The sequence below is a fragment of the Macrotis lagotis genome, chromosome 2, assembly GCF_037893015.1.
Source record: "Macrotis lagotis isolate mMagLag1 chromosome 2, bilby.v1.9.chrom.fasta, whole genome shotgun sequence".
NCBI classification, from domain to species: Eukaryota; Metazoa; Chordata; class Mammalia; order Peramelemorphia; family Peramelidae; genus Macrotis; species Macrotis lagotis.
Genome location: NC_133659.1, coordinates 155,376,873 through 155,398,429, shown reverse-complemented (window position 1 = coordinate 155,398,429; position 21,557 = coordinate 155,376,873). Strand labels below are relative to the sequence as shown.

At 34.6% G+C, this 21,557-nt stretch overlaps 1 protein-coding gene across 3 annotated transcripts in view; it reads right to left on the bottom strand.

Annotated features, from left to right (window-relative positions):
• The window catches only part of GALNT2 (polypeptide N-acetylgalactosaminyltransferase 2), a 392,856-nt gene that overhangs the window by 77,048 nt on the left and 294,251 nt on the right, over positions 1-21,557 (bottom strand). For all 3 annotated transcript variants that reach the window (XM_074223036.1, XM_074223035.1, XM_074223034.1), the window contains exon 3: positions 16,397-16,550. In XM_074223036.1, coding sequence (XP_074079137.1) covers positions 16,397-16,550 — 154 coding nt within the window. The remainder of the gene's footprint in view (positions 1-16,396; positions 16,551-21,557) is intronic.

Genomic DNA, 21,557 nt, shown 5'->3' with positions numbered 1-21,557 from the left:
AGTAAGTAAAAACAGGGAGAAAGAGGAAAAAAGAATTAGTTTTACACAAAAGAAAGAAAAAAAGATTAGCAAGGGCAAAGAACAGTGAAATCAGGCATTAATTAGACTAAGTACTAAAAGCAAGAAGTCTACTGTCTCACAAAGGCTTTGGGTATTTTTTCTTGGGCTCAAGCCGGGGCAGCCAACTCAAGGCAGACTATAGCAAATTTCTATGAAGGAGAAACCATAGCTGCAAGTAAAATTCGTCTGTTTCTACCAACCATTAATTAGTTGGGGTGAAAAAAACAATGGCAGATCTCATAGACCAATAACAGATGAGGTTGTTAGACCCTCACTGACCTCTCTGGGCCTCATTTTCTTCACCTGTAAAATGAAGAATTCAAAATAAATGAGTTGCAAGTTCCCTTCTAGCTCTGGATCTATGATCATTCAAGATTAGAAGCAGGGGAAGGAAGAGGACAGAATAGGGAGAAAGCAAAGAAAATTTATAGGGCTTTTAGAAAGAAACAAGGGTAATAATAGTATATAATAAGAGCCTTAGATGGTGGTGGCTGCATACATAAGTAGAAAAAAGGGGAAGAGCGTGAAATGTATCAGCCAGGTCCAAATTTCTGTACTCACATTGGACTTTTAAGAGATCTCTGTCCTTTCTTCCTCTCATTAGAATTTTTTCTCAGTGTGTATTTAGGATTTCATTCATGAGAGATTTCCATCCTTCCTGAAATGACTTTGACTAAATCTGTGGTTCTATAATTCTGATTCTGTGAATTCTAAAGTGAGCATGTCACTATATGCTTAAAACACAATATAGAAGCATAGGATTTGGGGGGCACTGGAAGAAGAACAAAGGGAATAAACATTTTATATAGTCCCTACTATGTGCCTGTTCTCAACAAAAAGAGAAGAAAATTATGCCTGCAAATTACAGGCATCTTGTAATTTCTAGAATGTATTATTAAAAGGATGGTTGGTAATCATCTAGAAAAGGAAGCAATGATCATAAAAAAAGTCACTATAGCTTCAAAAAGACAGGTCATGCAAGGCTATTTCTTTTTTTGACATAATCAATATTCATCAACAAGTAATTATATAGTACTTTAAAGTCTGCAATGTACTTCATTTGCATTATCTTATTTGAGGTGTTAAATTAGAAGAGTAAGAAATAATATAGATAACCATTTACCTAGATTTTGTAGTCTTTAATAAATTTTCTCAGTTATTCTTTTGGAAAAAACAGAGTTATGTGAGTTAAATAATAGTGCAACTGGATGGATTTGGAACTGTTTAATTAGCCACATCATTTTATCAATGACTTGAATGAAGAGAGAGATGACATAAGATTTGCAATTGATAAAAACTGGAATGGATGGATAAACACTCTGGATAACAAAGACACAATCCCCAAAATTCTTGACAGATGGTTCCACTGAGTAAAGTTTAAGAAGATGAAATTCAGTAGGGATAATTGTAAAGTCTGAATTCAAATGATTTAAAAAAAAATCAAGACCAGGAGAGGCCTGGTTAGATAGCAATTTGAAAAAGATGTAGGGACACAGACCTTCAATTTAAGAGTATTATAGAGCTGCTGAGAAAGCAAAAGCCATCTTTGGTTGCATAAAGGACAAAGAAGTGATAATGCTGCTATGTTGGCCTATATCTGGACTACTGTTTTCAGTCTAGGATGCTGCATTATAGGAAGGATTCTGATAAGCTTGAGAATATCCAAAGGAAGACAACCTGAGTTGGTCAAGGGTCTTGAATTCCTGCCATATTAGGACTATCTAAAGAACTGGCAAAAAGAAGACTTGAGTGTAAGATAGTTGACTTTCAGTATCCGAAGCACGCCTCTATGTAAGAGGGATTAGACTTTCTTTTTCGCCCTGGGAAACACAGAGACAGATTTTGGCTTAATGTAAGAAAAAAAAATTAAACAATTAGATTTATCCCACCTCAATACAGGTATTCAACCAAAGGTTGACTGTCCATTTATCAGTTTATATGGTAGTGGAAATTGTTTTCAGCCATGAGTAGGATTGAGATCCCTTTCAACCCTGAAATTCTGTAATATTGAAAAGAATTTGGAAGGTGGAAGTCAGTTAACTACTACCTTAATCTAGTCATGAGACAAAGAAACCCTAGACTAGCTTAAAGAAATGGGAAGTGGAAATAAATTTGTGAATGGGAAAGACCTTTCAGAGGAAGAAGCAGCAAGTCACATGAGTCTTTTGTACAACTCTAGAGAAATATGGTACTCACAGATATACTAGTAAAAATTTTAATATAACAAAGGGTAATAATACAAGACACCAAATTTAATAACTTTCTATGTGAGTGCAGATAAATTATTTAACAAAATGTACTTCAATTTCTTTGTATGTAATTAGGGGTAATTTGCCAACTACCTGTCAAGAACCATCAGTGGATTAAAAGAACCACAGGAAAGAGGTCATAGGAAATTCTGTAAAACTATAATTCAAAACAAAATGAAACTCCCAAACCTGATATGGTATACATCTACCTCAGTGACTAGGGAATCTGCAGATTGAAAAATAAATGTTCAGAAATAGAAAATGAATATAGAATTTCTGAATTTATTTTACCTAACATTTGTTATTTCATGGAAAAATAATTTGAAAAGAAATAGCTATTAAAGATATATTTTAAGCTTACAGAGGAAGTTTCCTATTGCTTTGAGAGCTACTTCAAAAAGCTAGAAACCATGGGATATTTCCTTCCTACAAGATATACTTGAGTTTCTAGATCACCTCAGATTTTATTTTTTCTCCTCATTACAGAATATTGAAGAATATTCCAAAGATTGATATAACAATATCTTCAAGGTTAGTGACATTTTAAAAGTATTTTTATTTTGCTGATTAAAAGGAGATGGGGGTGGGGTGGGGAAGAAGTCTCATTCTCAAAAGCTATAGCAAAGGACATTTAATATTTCCAGGAGATACAGTGTTGAATGATCAATTATGCAGGTGGGCAGACAGATTCTTTTACATAAGGCAATGTAAACTATTAAGTGACACTTCAACTCCACTAAAGAAGGCCAGAAATAATCTTTGAAACAAGATAAGAGTGAGGTAGATACATGTAAAGACTAGGAGAATTGAAATGGTATTGTAGCTTCCTTTGACTCTTCTTTAAACCAAAGGTTTTTCCAAGAGGAAAAATGCCTTATTATGTTTTTGTTTTATAAAGATGTGAAGGGCTGTCCCTTTGCATGCAACTGTGACTGCTCTGAGTTTAGGTTTGAAACAAGGAAATTGAGGGAGAAAGGGGCATAGCACTCTCCAATGTATCTTATTAAATTTAAACTGATTAATTTATTTGCATCTTTGATTTTATTACTTATACAGTCAATCCACAACATTCCGAAATTTAATTTTTATGGCTTCAAGTATTCATGTGATTTTATTGGTAATCCTATTTTCACTTTTGTGTGGGCCACCAAGTATGCTATGTACTGCTATGTACACATTGCTATGTACAATAGAGAAAAAAACATGAGAGGTGTGATGTGCTCAAGTCTGAGGAGCAACTAGTATCCTACTAGGTACTTCATTGGTTGTGTTCACCCCATCATCAAAAAGTAAATAGCTCCCTATACATCTATTGCATATTTTCATTGTTTATCTTTAAAAATTAAGTTTTTATGCCCTCAAAGCATAAGTCAAGTGTTTTGGGCTCTAAGTCTAAGCTTACAAAGTTAATGATGTATCGAAGGAAGAAAATAAAGGTATTAGATAAACTTCCTGCTGGAATGTCTGCTACTGCTGTCAGCCCAATATTGAGGCTTCCAATTCTATCATTGATTGCAGCCTCAAGGTTAAATGTCAACTCGCTTATGCTATGCCCCCATACTCCCAGATCCTAAAGGATATCAAATGGCACAGGGCTGTTGATAGATTATTTCAAGTTTGTGCATCATTCATAATCTCCAAAACCATCCACAACTATGAAGGACAGAGTATCAAAGAACTTGCCAGCCTTGGCATCTTCCAACAGCAGTGATTAAAGTCGCAGCAACCTCTCCCTTGGTTTGCAGAGGGTAGTCAAGGTATATCTTATGGCATAATGCCCTCACACTGATATCTGACATAGTAAAAAAGAGGCAGCTAAAAATGGTATTTGTTTGATGCACAGTATCTACAGTACTGTAGATCTCACATGTTATGAAAAGTGACTGCCTGAAATCAATATTTTTTATTAAGATGTTAACACAAAAGATTACAGGAAATTACTAGCAAGAAAAATGTTTTGCATGTTACTGATTTTATTTTGTGTCCTGAATATTATGGGTTATTTCATGGCTACTGTATTAGGAAAAATGCATATTATCAGAATTGATTTTTTTTGTCAAAAAAAAAAGAACTATGAAGAAAAGTGTATATTTAACAACCTTCAGTGAAGATTACAGTTTTGGATGGATTTCCTATTTCCCACAGGTTCAAATGCAGTAACTGCCTTTTAAAATTTTTGTGCTGTTTTCCAGGAACATCACTCTTGTGAAAGTTGAGGATAGATTGTAGAATGTTGTCTTGGTTTTTTTTTTAAGGATTTTGCAAGGCAAATGGGGTTCAGTGGCTTGCCCAAGGTCACACAGCTAGGTAATTATTAAGTGTCTGAGTCCAGATTTGAACTCAGGTACTCCTGACTCCAGGGCCGGTGTTCTATCCACTGTGCCACCTAGCCGCCCCAATTGTAGAATGTTTTGATGGCTCTGTTTGTCCTGTTCTAATTTCTTCCTGAAATAAGGAAAAAATGGCATACTTAATTGTTCTCCTCATCCAGATTCAATCTGCCCAGTAACCATGTGGTAGGGACTACAGGGAGAACTATTATCTGTTCATCTTCACAGCTTACTTCATGCATATATATTCTCAAAAATGAACCCCTGCCTGCCAAGCTACAGATGAAGATTGGTCTTCTTGGTCCCCGGTAAAGCCCAGTAGAATAAGACTGTTGTCTTCCTCCTCAAAGGTCATCACACACACACACACACACACACACACACACACACACCCCTCTCTTTGTTTGCCTTTAACATTGTGATAGGTAATATAAGAATCTGCTCACAGAATGTACCAACAGGGGAATCCATCATTTCAAGTAAATGCTTTTAAAAAAGCGAGTCCACTCTGAATCCCCTACATTGAATTCATCTCCACGAACTTACAATCACCACTCGCAGCAGAAGGAGGAAAGTCGTATTAGTGGGTAAACTAACAGAAATGATCCCACAGTAGGAGTGAATGTCTATCTTCCAGAATTTAATGAGCAATGCTCTAAGAGGACAAGAATAGACTTCATTCTTGCATACTAGGATGTGTATGTGTGTGTGTGGGGGGGGGGGGGAGTCTAAAACAAGTGTCTGATGGCAAAAACCGCATCTCTTTCCAATTTCTCAGTGTTCAGTGGTTGTATGGCTGGCTGGGATTGTAGCTTCCGTTCCTCATGAGTTCTGCTAGCAACAAATATAATAGATACTCAACTCTCCTAGCTTTCCAGGTACCATGAAGCTATGTGCCAGTGATTCACCTAAAAAAAGTGAAAAACCTCCAAAAGAAGAGAAGTAGCAGAGAGTCACAAGACCAAATCCATTTAGAAAAGCTTCTGTTTCTAAGCAAATTACTCAACTCCTGGGACTTGGATTCCCTATGATCTTCAAGGGGATATTGTAAAGGTCAACAACTAAACAGCAATAAACATTCTAGGATTCTTTGGTGAAAGGGGCTCTCTAAATTCAAGGTGGTGGACACATTAGCAATACCAATCCCATGGTAAACATTCAATTTATGGACTACTTGGCTAATGTTCGATGTTACCTCCATTTTTAATAGAAGTTGACTGTAAAGGCATATTCAGGCAGAACAGAACACCTCCTCACCTTTTATGTCCTGGACGATCTTGAGTAACTTTTAAAAATTATACTTTCAGTATCATAATAGCTCAAAGAGCAAAGACTATTTTAAAGTGGATCCAATCTTATTTTTAAAATTTATGAGATCCTGAATATGGGGCCTGAATTAAAAGCAAACACCAATAGTGAAATATAAAAAAAGGAAGGTATCTTTATAGGATTTATGTAAACATGTGTAAGTATGAGTCATTAATAAATACAAAAGGGTGTAATTATCAAACTCTCTAGAATGCAGAATGCCTTTTCTAGACTCTGTCATTGCTTAATCATCCCTAAAATAACAAAAGGACAGGCTCAGAGGTACACCAGTACTCCCAGGTTGGTAAAAGCAAAGTGGAAAGTCCTTTGTGTATTTGGTTGATTCCTGGGAGGGATAATAAGGACAAGAGTTGCATAAGAAAGGGAGTCCTGGAAAAGTTGCAGTCCATATCAGAGAAAACAGCCACCCAAAGTAATCAAATTTAAGGCTACAGAATAATGCCAATATAAGGTTTGCTGATGATACTGATCAGGACTGTCTGCTGATTATATAGGCTTCACAGACCTAAAAGTTGACATTCATCTAGAAGTGATTGTCATTTAGTAAGAAGAGACAAATCCCCATGATGACATGTCATTGGGTGTGGCATCTGGGGTTGTGGCTTATGAAGGAGGGATTTTCAAGAAAATTTTTCTGAGGATTAGTCAGATTTCATTACAAGATTTCATTAAGGTGATAGGAACAAAAGTCTTAAGCTAACAATTAGAGGTATACTCAAAGTAGCCCCACTCCTGGCTCAATATCACTAAAAACTAGACATTAGAAAAAGACAGATAGTGATTCTTATATGATTCATTCATTCATTTAGATTTTATTTAAATGTAAATACCTCCTATGTAAGGTCATGGAGAATTAGACATGACTAAAATGACTTAATAACAACAACAACAACAAAAATAAGTGAAATATATTACTATATTAGTGTCAGGGGAAAAGATAAATAAAACAATATATACCCAAACTCCACACCATTTCCGTATGACAAGAAGAACAGCAAGTACTGTAGGTTTTTCATTACCTGGGAATCCTACAACCATGTTCCATTTCCATCACAAACTTTTCTTACTACATAAGGTAGGCATGGTTTGGCAGGGATAAGAACTGGAGGGGCAAAGATCATGAGACAGACACTTCTAAAAATTCACCATAAGACTAAGAATCTGAAAGGTTCATGGCTCTTTGACTAAGTCAACCACCATGCAGTATTTAAATAAACTAAGGCAAATATTTCAATTTCCTCCTCACCTTATTGCTCAACAGTCTGCTTTGTCCATCTCAGTCAACAAATATGAAGTCAACAGATAGTTATAAAGGATTATGAATTTCCTCAAAGAAAGTTGTACCATAAACTGAATCCAGTGAGTACTCTAATTCTACATTTAGATTTTCACAAATCAGGAGGAAAAAGAGTTTGATGTTTTTGTTAAACTTTCTGATTTTTTTCCCCTAGGCCTTTCTCTCCTAGAAATAAAAATGAAATCCTGTAGCATTTACCTGTCCCTAACTATTATTAAAGTCTGGCTGAGATTATATTAAAAACTTTTTCTTGGCTTCAATAATAATTATTCTTCATGGCTTACAATGAAAAGTTGGGATCATTTCAAGTCCAACAAACCTCTTAATCTTAATCAGTCACTCTTTTTAAACAATTTACATCAATGCTGACATTCAATCTAATTTAAACTGAATTAAACCAATAATTTCATGTCCTTCAAAAAGATCTTAACGCCTTTAAAAAATCCTTTTGTTTCTGTTTCTCTTTGTGTCTTTCCTTTGTCTATCTCCACCTCTATCCTCACCCCCATCATGACTGATCATCAAATCACTCACAGTCAGTCAGTTATTAAGTATTGATCTATATTAGGCACAATTGAGGGGAATAAAGGTAAAAACAATCAGCTCTCTAGGAGCTCACGTTCTAAAGGGGAAGCCACGTAAATGTTTTTGTTCAGTTGTTTCAGTCATGACTTACCCTTTGTGACCCTATTTGGGGTTTTCTTCGCAAAGACCCTGGATTAGTTTGCCATTTCCTACTCCAGATCATTTTACAGATGAGGAAATTGAGGCAAATGGATTAAATGACATGCCCAAGTTCTGAGACTACATTTGAACTCAGGAAGATGAGTATTCCTAATTCTCAGTCTTTCCACTGGGTCACCTAGGTAAATAATGTCATACAATGCAAAGGTTCAGGTTCTGGAGAGGGGGAATTTCATGGGCAAGGAAGAGTAAGTAGATCAAGGCAGCTAGACTTGAAAATGCATAGAGGGGAAAAGTACAAGATTAGACAGGTATGGAGTGGACAGGTTGTAAAAGGAGTTTAAATAACTTTAATGATTCTGGATGCCATAGGGAGCCACTGGAGATTAATGAGTACCTGCCTGCCTTTTAGGAAAATTACTTTGACAGGAGAGTGGAAAATTAGATCAGTTTGAATTATGTTAAAAAGACACATTCAAAAGTTGGTCAAAATACAATCTTCTTTTAAAGACAAAACAAAACAAAATCACAAAACTGTAGAAAGGCAAATTTTCTGTTCTTAATTTAAAAGTCATCCCTGCAGTAGAAGCCTATTAATTGACAAAGACAGAGATTTTTTGTTGTAAGATTTATCCCTTTAATAGGGGATAACTTTAAAGCAACATTATTGTTTTGAGAATAATATTTCAGCTTCAGACATTTTTTAAAAAATGTATCTGAAAGAGCAATTCATTTAAAAGAGATGAAGAATGGGGGGAAAAAATCTTACAAACTTCACCATGTTTTTTTATTTTTTGAGAAGAAATACATTCCCTTCCCAGTTATTTTTCTAAAGGATTTAAAAATATGAATGAATGAAAGTTTGCTGAATAAAGATAAAAGAAAACTAGGTAATAAGGTATAACAATTTGCTCCCCTCAAGTTTTTTTTAAAATTTCATTTATGCAAATGAAACCTCCAAGTAAGTAATCTTAGGCTCTTCTCAGAAGACAGAATGACAGTCCATCCATCCTCCAACTTGCCCATATTTCCTCTTTACTTTGCTTTCTTGTCAAAAGTGTTACCAACAAAAACACTCAGTGAACTGAAATTCTGGGAAAATGGAGAGACGTAGAAGAAAGTAATGCTTAGTCACTTAAACTATACATGTCATATTCCCCCTCACAAAGGTCCAACAATATAGAACTTTCTTTTGTTCATCTCAAGTACTTCTTAAAGGGGTTTCTGTGGGTATAATCTATTCCCAAAGTTTTAAGACACTGACCCAATTAACTAGACTAGATGGATGGGCTTTTTATGCTTACTAAACTCTAATCAATTTGAAGCATTCACCAGGCTCCCCTAAACATTCCCTAAACAATCCTTACATCTTACCTTTTCTCACAATGTTCTTCCCCCCAAATTTTCATTCCTCAATTTCCTCCTACCAGATTCTGAAACAATTCTTTAAATCCTATGAAAAGTTTCTTATCCTTTACCCAACTCAAAATCTTCTTAATACTTATTGCACTTATCACTACCTACCTTGTGTTTTAGTCTTGTTCTACATGTCTTCTCTCTAGCCAAGACATGCACATAGACATTCAATAAACCTTTGTCAAATTGATCAGTGATGTCCCTTGTAGCTATGAAATTCTGAGATTCTATGAATTTATGGCCCATAAAATGTAAAATATACTGGGAATATAACAATAACGTACCCAACCAATTAGGCAAATTTTAGTTCCATAGAATTCAGCAGAAAAGATGAGGAGTCACTAATTACGGTACTTATTTATGACCATGAGACAAAACAAAACTAACTGGCAAAGCTAATCGTCCTACATAGAAATGAAACACATGACCTTAGGAGCAATAATACAGGTTCTAGTTATTTCAGCAGCCATGATCCAAATAATTACAAATATAGGGTCTCTTCTATGAAAATCAAGGTAATTTTTTTAAAGTTTTTGCAAGGCAATGGGGTTAAGTGGTTTGCCCAAGGCCACACAGGTAATTATTAAGTGTCTGAGGCTGGATTTGAACCCAGGTACTCCTGACTCCAGGGTCAGTGCTCTATCCACTGTGCTCTATCCACTGTGCCACCTAGCTGCCCCCAAATCAATGTAATTTAATTAATTTAGAAGAGATGAGAAATAAAAAATACCTTAAGCTTTGTCACTGTTTATTTTTTTTTGAGAAATTTATTCTCTTCCCAGTTACTTTTTTTTAAAGGATTTAATTAAATTGGAAAACACTGGGTTTTGAGTCAAGGAACAGTGATATAAATCCTGATTCCATCAATTACTTACTTGGGCAAGTCTCTTATTTCCTCTGGACCTCAGTTTGCTCACTATAATAAGAGAGAGATGGATCCATGACTTCTAAGATCCTTTCTGGTTCAAAATCTCTGATTCTAAGATGAACCATTAAACAGTCTGGGATCTTCATGTGGTAAATCAGACCAACTAACAATTTGACATTGAATGTATATTATGTGACTAAAATATTAATGGGACACTACATTTATATAAAAAATATGTGCCAGACCTAACCAAGTCTTAGAATTAAAGGAATGATACTAAGGACTATCATCAGAACCTAAGAAAACCAAAAGAATGATGACCATTAGTTAAAAAAACAAACAAACAAACCATGAAACCTCCATCAATTTCATCATGGAAAGAAAGAACAGTAGTTTCCAAGCAGAGTAATAGAGCAAATCTTGACCACTGACCTAGAAATAAGCAAACCCTCCACTTGCAAACTGAACCCTCCACTTATTATGTGATATTGGGAAAATCATCTAACCTCTCATATTCTGTTTCAAAGTTTATAAAATAAAGATTCTAATATATCTGACCTGCCGACTTGAGATGAAAGTACTTTGAAAACTATTGCAAAGTATTATGAATTATTATTATTAACAATATTCAAATAAACCAAAGCACTCCCTACCAAAATATGTTTAAAGGTAGAACATACCTACCAAGGCATCTAATCTATTTTATTCTTTCTCATCTCTCCAATGCATCAACCAGTCTTGAGTGGCTTCTCTTATTATCTTGCAGATAACAATCATAACAAAGCTCCATTAATATCATACAACAACCAAAAAGAAACTAAAATGGATTATTCTATATCTGCTGAAGATGAAACAAAATCTTTTGGATGATATCAAAATGCTAAATCAGGACCCATTGCTTTGGGTCCTGAGACTGCATATATTCACAAGGAAAGTCAAAGATGGATAATACAAGCTAGAGAATGCCTGTGTAATTAGAAATTGGGGTTAGGAATGCTAGTAGAAGGATCAGAAAAACAGTATTGATGGTATTCAAAACAAAGATGACTGGAAATAACTAAGTTCTTTAATTCAACAATAAAGCTGTCAAATTAATGATCCTACAATGTAGGCCTAAGGATGTGTCTCCTCTCTTAAAAATAAAAAAATCCTCAGTGATTCCCTATGGTTTCTGGGATAAAAATATAAACTCCATGGTTTGGCAGTTCATTCACCTGTTTCTAGGCAAGACTTTAAAATCTGAAAAGTTTTCCGAAATATTTTAAATAGCATGTTCCAGTGACTCATGAGATGGAAGTTCTTCCAAATATCCAGCCATCTTTCTTCTAATTCCATTTTTAATTTATTTTCTTTTAAGTTGTCCTGGGTGGAAACAAACTAGCAGTATAGGATCCCTTCTTATACATAAAGTCTTCAAGTATACTGTTTTCATCTCAATTCCTAGTGTCTTTCCCTATTTTGCTTATTTTCACTTTTAAATAAAAAAGAATAAAAGTGATAGTTCAACCTAATTCTGAATATTTGCTTTCTACAACTAGAACATCACAATCATAGCTCTAATTCTTTTCTCTTTCTTATCTTCCTCAGAATAACTCTTAACCCTTCTTGTCTTACCACAAGTAGAGATTTGAATCTCCCTGGATAATCATGTAAACCTATAAAGTCAAGTTAAGGCCAACAGGGCTGAGTAAAACACAGAAATGATTTTTTTTCTAAAGGTAGGTCAAAGATTTTAATAACACCAACTGAGGTAGACTTACTGTTGGGATTTATAGAAGAAATTCAAACAGGTAAGTTGGACCTTCACTAAGAGAGAAATTTGTCTTTCACATCATTTGTCTTAAATTCACTGTCTGTTGCTTTTTCCTTGGGTTTAATTAAGATCACTTCATTTTGTTTCATGGTGGAAAGAAAGCCTACCTAATCAAATAAACATGGGCCACAGCCAAATTTCTCTCTTAACATTTGCAAATGAGCACGTCACAATATCTGGAAGGAAAATTTAAAACCACTCTGAAGGGGTGGTGACTGTGATATTCAAACTCTGTTAAAGGGAAAGAGCTAAGTATTTCAAAAACATTAAGGATAAAAAAGAATAAAAAAGCAACCAACCTGAGGTACTCAGGAATTTGAACAAGAGTCTAGAAACCTAAAAATAAATAGTCCCCAACTGTGTTCTGTCTTATTTAACCCTTGGAGTGGTGCTGGAGTCAGGAAGACCTGAATTCAAATCTAGATTCAGACATTTACTGACTGTTCATCCCTGGGCAAGTCACTTAACCTCCACTTGTCTCAGTTTTCTCCTCTGCAAAATGGGATAACCGATAGCCCCTACCTCCCAGAGTTGTTATGAGGCTCCAATGAAAAGAGATTTGTAAAGTGCTTAGCTTAAGTGTCTGACACACACTAGCTATTAGTATTGATGCTATTATTATTAATTAGTGAGTTGAAACTCACTTTCTAACTGAAAGCTAAAAGAAAGCATGGTCAAAAGCCTGAGGGAATATTAGTCCTCAGACACCAATGGGGAAATACTCATCTTTAAGGATATTGATGGGATTTAAGCCCATATTTAATTATGAGTCAATCATCAAACAATGTCTTTAGTATTTTTAAAGCAGAGCTTCTGTGTATTGGGACATTCTTATTTTTTCAGGTTCTGTTTAATAAGTCATTACACATTAAGGACATCCAAGTGATTTTCCTGCATCCAGATAAACTGGTTTAGTCAATGGGTGAGCCTATCACACACACAAAAAAATCGTAATTCTGAGTATTAAGCAGAGATTATCTACTAATCTGGAAAAAAAGAGTCGTACCAAATGCTACAGGTTTTACACACACACACATACACACACACACACACACAAATGCATAGCTTGAATCAAATAAATCATAGACATATTATACACAGAGTTTTTGCTCTCCCCTACCATTCAACAAATCATAGCCATGAATCTATTCATAGTATCTAGTCAAACCTGAGATGCTAAAAGGTTAAGTGACTTCTCCTTGGTCATACAAATAGGATGTGCCAAAGGCAAGATTGGAAAGCAGTTCTTCCAAATGCTAAATCTAACTATTTGCAAATGAGCAAATATTATACACACATTCTTCTCACTTTCTAATTGAAAGTATAATGGTCAAAAGCCTAGGGGAATATTAGCCCTCAGACATCAAAGGGAGAATACTTATTTTTAAGTATATTGATGGGATTTAGAACTATATTTAATTATCAATCACTGAACAATATCATTAGTATTTTTATTAAATTATTTAAGAGGTATCTGGATGACACAGTGGATAGCAAGCTAGACCTGGAATCAAGAAGATATGATTTTAAAACTAGTTTCGAATAATTTTTAGCTTAGTGACCTTGAGTGAGTTATTTAAACTCTGTTTGCCTAGTTTTTCTCATCTATAAAAAGGACATAACAATAAAGTAGCACTTACTTTCCATAGTCACTGTGAGGATAATATTTCTAAAGTGCTTCATAAACTTTAAACACTAGGCAAATACTAGCTATTGTTACTAACCTATGCATTTTAATGAGATAATTAAAGGAATATAGAAAATATCTAAAATATCTAGTTTTGTCCCGCAGACAGATTGGTTAGTAGACTTGTCCAGGTCCTTTGACTCAATCTAAGGTTCTTTCTGTGAAGTATAGATGGGGAAGGAGAAAAATAAATGGGACCCCAATGATGACTTGTTCCGATCATGTCCTATTCTTTTATGATTTCATTTGGGGTTTTCTTGGCAAAGATACTGGAGTGGTTTTGACATTTCATTTTTCAGCTCATTTTACAGATGAGGAAACTGAGGCAAACAGGATTAAATGATTTGCTCAACCAGATTTTTGAACTCAGAAAGCTAAGACTTCCTGATTTTAGGCTCAGCATTCTTTTTTTTTTATTCTAGCTGCTCAAAGTTAACTGGAATCTAAGTCTATGGAAATAAACAGTATGGAATCTATGTTAATATACAGTAGTAGACAAATGTCCCTGGGGCACTAAGACAGTAACATTTCCTTCAGTTCTTTGTTTTTTTAGGTTTTTGCAAGGCAAATGGGGTTAAGTGGCTTGCCCAAGGCCACACAGTTAGGTAATTATTAAGTGTCTGAGACTGGATTTGAACCCAGGTACTCCTGACTCCAGGGCCAGTGCTTTATTCACTGCACCACCTAGCCGCCCCCCTTCAGTTCTTACCCTCACTTCCACTAGTCCCTGAACAAATTTAATAAGGTCTGAGGCAAACTTTACTTCCAACTCATTAGGTGCTGGGATCCTCATAGACTCATGTCTATTGGATATTTCAGCACTTTTAGAAAAGAATGCAAGCAAGTGAACTAACCAATGTATCTATTCTTTTCCTCATCTATAAAATAAGGGGGTTGAAGTACATGATATTTTAGATATTTTCCAAATGTCTATAATCCTGCTATTAAAATACAATAATAATAATAATATTGATAATAGCATTTAAATAGCATTTTAATGTCTACAAAGCATTTACAAATATTATCTAATATCCTTACAATAAGATGATACTTAGAGAACGGCAATGATTATCTCAAGAAAGACTATTAAATGACAACAACTCTAGTGTACATTAACTGTTGGCATAACTATAGGTTGATTCATCTTGATTTTCTTAACTGTCATCCCTGAAACTTCAGGGTGAAGTAAAGTACATTGCTCAAATCAAAATGCCTCATAGTAAGAGTTAGTCCAGTCACCTTGGAATCAAGTATTTCCTAGTTCACAGAGAAGGCTATACATAAAGTAGAACCATCCAAACTTTTAAAAAATAACAGTCCTCATTCCTCACTTTAAAGTCAGAATTAGTCACTGATGTCACCCCTTTTATACAATTTTAAGTCAAGGACTTCTTCAGGCAAAAAGTACTAGTCAAAGTTTAAGAGAATAGGATGGAATAAATGGCTAAAAATAACCAAGAATTCAAATTCTTTAAAACTGTTAAAAAGAACAATATTGAAATATACTTCAACATACTCACAGATCCAAACCTAGCTACATATCTGTGGAAGCTCAAACCCTGCACTCTTAGGCCAAAAGTCTTCATAGAATAAAGGAGGAAATGAGAGGAAAGAATCATATTTACTGGTGACATAACTATAGGTTTATTTATCTTGGTTTTCTTATCTGCCATCACTGAAACTTCAGGGAGAAATTAAGCACATTGCCCAAATCAAAGGCCTCATGAAACTAAGAACTAGTCAAGTTACCTTGGAACCAAGGATTTCCTAGTTCACAGAGAAGGCTATAAAATGGACATAACAATATAGTAGCACTAACTATGATGATACATACTTACAATAAGACAATACTAAGAGAATGGCAACGATTATCTCCTCAATAAAGACTATTTATAAAATGAAGACAACTTTAGTGTACATTAACTGGGGACATAACAGCACATGTCTATTGTAACTGTCAGTAACCTTATGATGATGATGACAAAAACTAACACTTATAAAGTTCACAAAGCCCTTTATTATTTGATTTGACTGCTATAATCACTCTGGATTTTAAGTACTGGATTATATCATCCCCATTTTATAGGTCAGGTAACTGAGGCTGAGCAAAGTTAAATGATTTGTTCAAAGTCACACAACTAGCAAATGTCAGAGGCAGAATTTGAACATGTTTGTCTCCTAATCCCAACATCTTTTCCTTTATGTCACAGTGCTTCTCTACCTTAAGAAAAAAGAATTTAGTTTCTTCCCAATATGAAGATGCTGGCAAAAGGGGAGTCTCGATTTGCTTGAGAATATGTTTAAAAATTTTGTGCGAAACTAAAGCTTAACAGACCGTGAATTTTCATCAACACTTTAGAAAACTAGGTTTCAACCTGCCCACTCACGCATGTCACAATGAAAATTTAAAAAACCAAAACCAAATTTCAATTACCCTTGTGCAAAAGAATGGCTCCAAAGCCCCAAGTCTGGGAATCCTTCCTAGCTTTATGTAAATATGGAGCAAATGTTCACCATCCCAGGGTCAACAAGAATTTTCCCCAGGTAGATGAGTGATTGCAAAAATTGCCAAGAACCTGTATATTGAGAAATGTTCAAAGAAGATAACATCCTTTGGAACTATGCAAGTCTGGTGCCAGGTTGACATTCAGCTCGATACTTACTGATCATGTCTGGTATCGGGTATGTTTCTGTCCATTCGCAACTTGTCACTTTCCACTTGGTTGAATTTATTACGGGCATATGGGTCCTGACCAGATCGTACCATAGTGACTCCAACGTAAGCTTCTTGATTGAAGTCTTGCCACCGAACTTTTCCTATAGAGAGCAGAGCAAGGAGTGGGGATAAAGCAAAGGTTAAATGAAACTTATCAAAACAGAGCTGACCAAAGCAATGTCTTAGCCTAAGGAATCATGTCCAGTTTTTCTTATTTAACACTATATTTTCATTCAGAGTAGAATATAAAATATGTGTGTGTTTATAAAAATAAAACAGGAAATATCTCATGTATCCATCAGTGCAAAACTGAATGGATATGTATCTCAGCAACAATTTCTAAACTAAAACTATATTACCAGACTTAAGGTCTACATGATTTCACACTATTTCTGACCCATAATATGGAGTTGTGGATAAAAAGCCAGTTTCAGAAGCAGAAGACCTGGTTTCAAGTCTATCTATGAAGCCTCAGACAAGTTAATTAACCTCTCAATGCTGTCAATTTGAGAGCATTGCTCTGAGCAGCTCTCAGGGAAGATGACAATCTGCATTAGTAGAGGTGGTTCTCCATTCCAGTGCAACAATAAGTTCAGTCCTGATGTGGGCTCTTCTCCTACTATTGTAACAATCAAGTTGGTCTTCTCTCCCTGATCTAGTTCATCTTCCTCTCAGTCATCAAAGTGATCTTCTGAAAGAGGTGTGACTATGCCAACCCCCTAAACAATAAACTCTAGGTTCCCTACCATTTTTAAAACCAAATATAAAATCCTATTTGTCATCCAAATCCTTTATAACTTGCTCTCCATGATCCCACTTTTCAGTCTAAACATTTCCCCAAGACTCCAGATATATTCCCTGGCTGTCACCTTAATTCAGGATTGATCTCTCCTCATCTATGCTCCCCGGTTTCCTTCAAGTTGCAGCGAAAGTCTCACCTTCTACAGGAAACCTTGCCCTATCTTTCTTAATTCTAGTGCCTTCATTTTGTTGATTATTTTCTATTTATCCAATATATCTTGTTCATACATAGTAGTTTGCATTTTCTCTCCCCATTACACACTGAACTCCTTAAGAACAGAGATAGTCTTTCTATCTTTAGTGCCTAATACAATGTTTGTCATATAATAGACAGCTGATAAATTTTTACTTACAAAGTTGTAAAGGTTGTAGGATATCAGGTAAATTAATTATACACTGTTGTTTGAGCTATAAAAGGATACGACCATTTTAAAAAGCATTTGGGAATTATGCTTAATAAAGTGACTGAAACATTCATACTCTATGAACAACTTCATTATTGGACTTCTACTCTAAGGAACCTACTGACAGAAAAGCCTGGGAAATCTTAAATGAACTGATTCAAAGTGAAGCGAGCAGAGTACAGAATAACAACAATATTGTAATGATGATCAACAGTGAGAAATTTAGCCACTCTGATCAATGTAATAATCCAAGACAATTCCAAAGTCTCAATGAAGAAAAATTCTATCTACCTTCTGAGTGATGAACTCTGAGTTCAAACTGAAATCTACTTCTTCCACTTTCTTTATCTTTCTGTTTTGTATGCATATGTGTTCTTTCACAAAATGGCTATAGAACTACTTCTTATATGTAATCAATATCATGTTGCTTATCTTCTAAAAGGGTAAAGGAAGGGTAGGTAGAACTGGATTTTTTTAAAAAATGAATATTAATTTAAAAAAATTTAATTGGGAAATATTTAGTGAAATAATTTTTTTAGAAAGGGAAGTCAGTGATAAGAAGAAAGTTCCCATTTATAATAAAATATTTGTGGCAGCACATTTTGTGTTATACAAAAATTCACAATAAAAATAAATGTCTACCAATTGGGGAATGGTTAAACAAATTGTGGCATATAAATGTAATAGAGCATTACTGTTCTCTAAGAAATAATGAATATAATGAATATAGAAAAGAATGGAAAGATCTGTGTGAAATTAGAAAAGAAGAATGGAAGGATGCAGAGTGAAGTAAGGAAGCCAAGAAAATAATATACAATGACAACAATAATGTAAATAGAAAAAAGCAATCATATACCCCAAATCAAAAGTACAGGAAAAGATACTCAGATAAATAGACAGACAGATAGATGACAGATATAGATCAATTATGATTCAAATGAAGAGATATGAACACAGATTAGTTAAGCTGATTTTTTTTTTCCTCTTCTGTCTTAAAAAAATAAATTTTGGCATACTGTTTATGGAACAGTTTGCTGGAAGAGGGAATAGGAGGAGTTCTGAAGAAAAATACAATGATGCAAAAAAAAAGACATCAATAAAACTTATAAAATGCTAATTGGTTGCTACTGTCTTCCCTCTACTGATTTTATGGAACCTAACCTGTATATGTCTTATTTGTACATTGTATACACATTGTCTCCTCTATTAAGCTGTGAGCTCCTAGAATGGCAAGGACTATTTTTTTTTAAACTGTATTTCTCTAGGGCTTAGTACAGAGTCTGGAACATATCAGATGCTTAAAAAGTATTACTTGACTAATAGTCCCTATCCCTTGTCTAATGGAATCAGTCCCACAATACATTTCCAAGAATTAGAAAAAAATGCCAAATAATTTTTTAAATCATTAAGGGTATAGTTTTTTTAAAAAGATAAGCAAAAAGCATTATAAGATTATATAGTAAAATATCAAAGATTTCAAGAGTAACTATTCTAAAAGAAATAAATTCTCAAAGAACATTATGGTGCTCAAATCATACTACAGTGAGAGTACATTCTAAGATATTTCTTATAATAGCCTATATGGTGAAGTCTGGTTTTAGAGACAGAAAGATGTGTTTGAATCTGTACAACTCTGCTACACAACTCTGGGCAAGTCAATTAACCTCTACTTTCCTCATCTATTAAAAGGGGCTAGCCATGTCTGTGGCAGTTACCTTCCAGGGTTGTGAGGATTAAATGAGATTGTGTATATAAACAATTAAGACTCTTATCATTAACAGTCCCTAGATTTGCTGAATATATGACTATGATAATAATAAAAACAATAAATTTAATAATAGTTAATATTTATAGAGTGCTTTACTATGTATCAAACACTGTTAACAGCACTTCACAATGAAAATGTCATGTTGATCCTCCAAACAATCTTGGGAGGTAATGGTATTATTATCTTCACTTCACAGATAAGGAAGCTGAAGTTGTCCAGGATCATATAGTAGTTCCAGGTGTAGGGCTGGAACTCCTGTCTTCTGACTGTAAGAAGCTCTCCATCTACTATGCTCCCTAGCTGCCTAGAGTCTCATTGACTCCCACTGAAATTAATTACAAAAGAAATGAAACTAAAGAGGCTGATTAGATGTTTTCAGGGTTTCACACTCTTGTTATATTATGAGGTCATTATATCATTCCAGAGTGAGAGATGATAACTTATGTCTTCAATTTGAGAAACAGCATAAAAAGATATCTTCTCTAATTTCTCTTCTCCTCCACTACAGAAATTTCTACCATCATTTTATAACCACTGCCCCAGGGTTGTAGGAGGGTCTTAATAAAAGTTTTGTGCAATTTTCTCTGCCTCATTTTTTGTTTTCACAAAAAAAAAATGGACTTGAAAAATTGAATGACACTGATTGTATAATGTATAAAGAAGTTACTGAAGCCCAAAAGAGGGTCATGGATTAAGGCATTACTTTGGAAAAAGGAGCAATCCAGGGATAGGTCCAGCTCTCTCACACTAATACTCTAGTTTTAATATAGTTAGTTATCTGTCTCAAATCCAGGGCTCGAGCAAAGTGGACACAGAAGTAAAAAGTAAGCAGCAGAAAAGGCCAAAGAGTTGTATGGAGAAGGAAATCCAGAAGAAGAAGTCATAAAATCATGAGATATTTGGATTAAGAAAGAAGAGAATGAGCTTCTTAGCACAGAGATGATATCTCATTTATCTTTATATGGCCATATATATCCCAAAACAGTCAGTACTTTGTAATACTCAAGCTAAGAACTAAATAAATGTGTGTTGAAGGAAAAAAATTAGCAATTTAACTTAGGGCAGGTCCACACTATCTCTCTATTTCAGTTGGGAAAATTTCTTTTACATCCAAAGCAAACTCTCTCACGTCAAGGTCTTGTTATAAGCTATCCCATATTTCAAAGTAAGTTCCTTCATTTATTGCCTTAAATCTTAAAATCAAAACAACAAAAAAAAATCCTCTTCTGCTAAGCTTTTTCCAATTTAGTCGGGCACAGACCTCAAATATATTATTTTTAGTTCTATCCCTCTAATTTGTCATCTTATCTATTCCACTATTGCCAAAAAACATAGTTACTACTATATGTACAATGTGCTAGGTTCTACACTGTATTAATATACATGCATTTATTTATGTACCATTAAAGTCAATATTTTGGCTAATATCAACACTGGCTAACTAAATTTAACATTATCTGCCATATTGTTGTTTTCAAAGAATGAAGAGGTAAGTCTTACAAACAAGATGCAATTAAATACCAGTTACTTCTATTCAATGACACCAATTTATGGAGAATGATGTTATGAATTTTGGATTGTTGAATTGGACTGAATTTGGAATTGATGAATTGAATTTTGAATTGAAATTTGAATTGTTGAATCGAATTTGGATTGGCCATCTCTGTAGAATGAAATTGTAAAACAGCTGAATACTGTTGACATTAGCTTGAATTTCGATTTTAAGGGAAACTTGTGTTATGCATATGTTTACATTAAAGACTATATTTTCTGCTAATTGTGACAGCCCATTAACACTTCATAAAGCTCCTATATACTAAACACTCAATAAATGCTGGAAATGTACCCTACAGAGTATTTTAAATTTAGTCTTTATAATTTGTTACCAACTTTAAAAAAAAAGTCTTGGTTCACCAACAGAAAGTTGCTAATGCAACCAGCTCTAGGCTAATTTGATTTTAGAAAACAAATCTTCCATTCTGCTGTCTTTCTTTTGAAACATTAAAGATAAAGGTCACTTATGAAAAAGGTAAACAGCTAAGGAGGCTCAGTAGATAAAGCACTAGGTCCAGAGTTACCAGGACCTGAGTTCAAATTCAGTCACAGGAACTTACCAGCTACGTGACCTTGGGCAA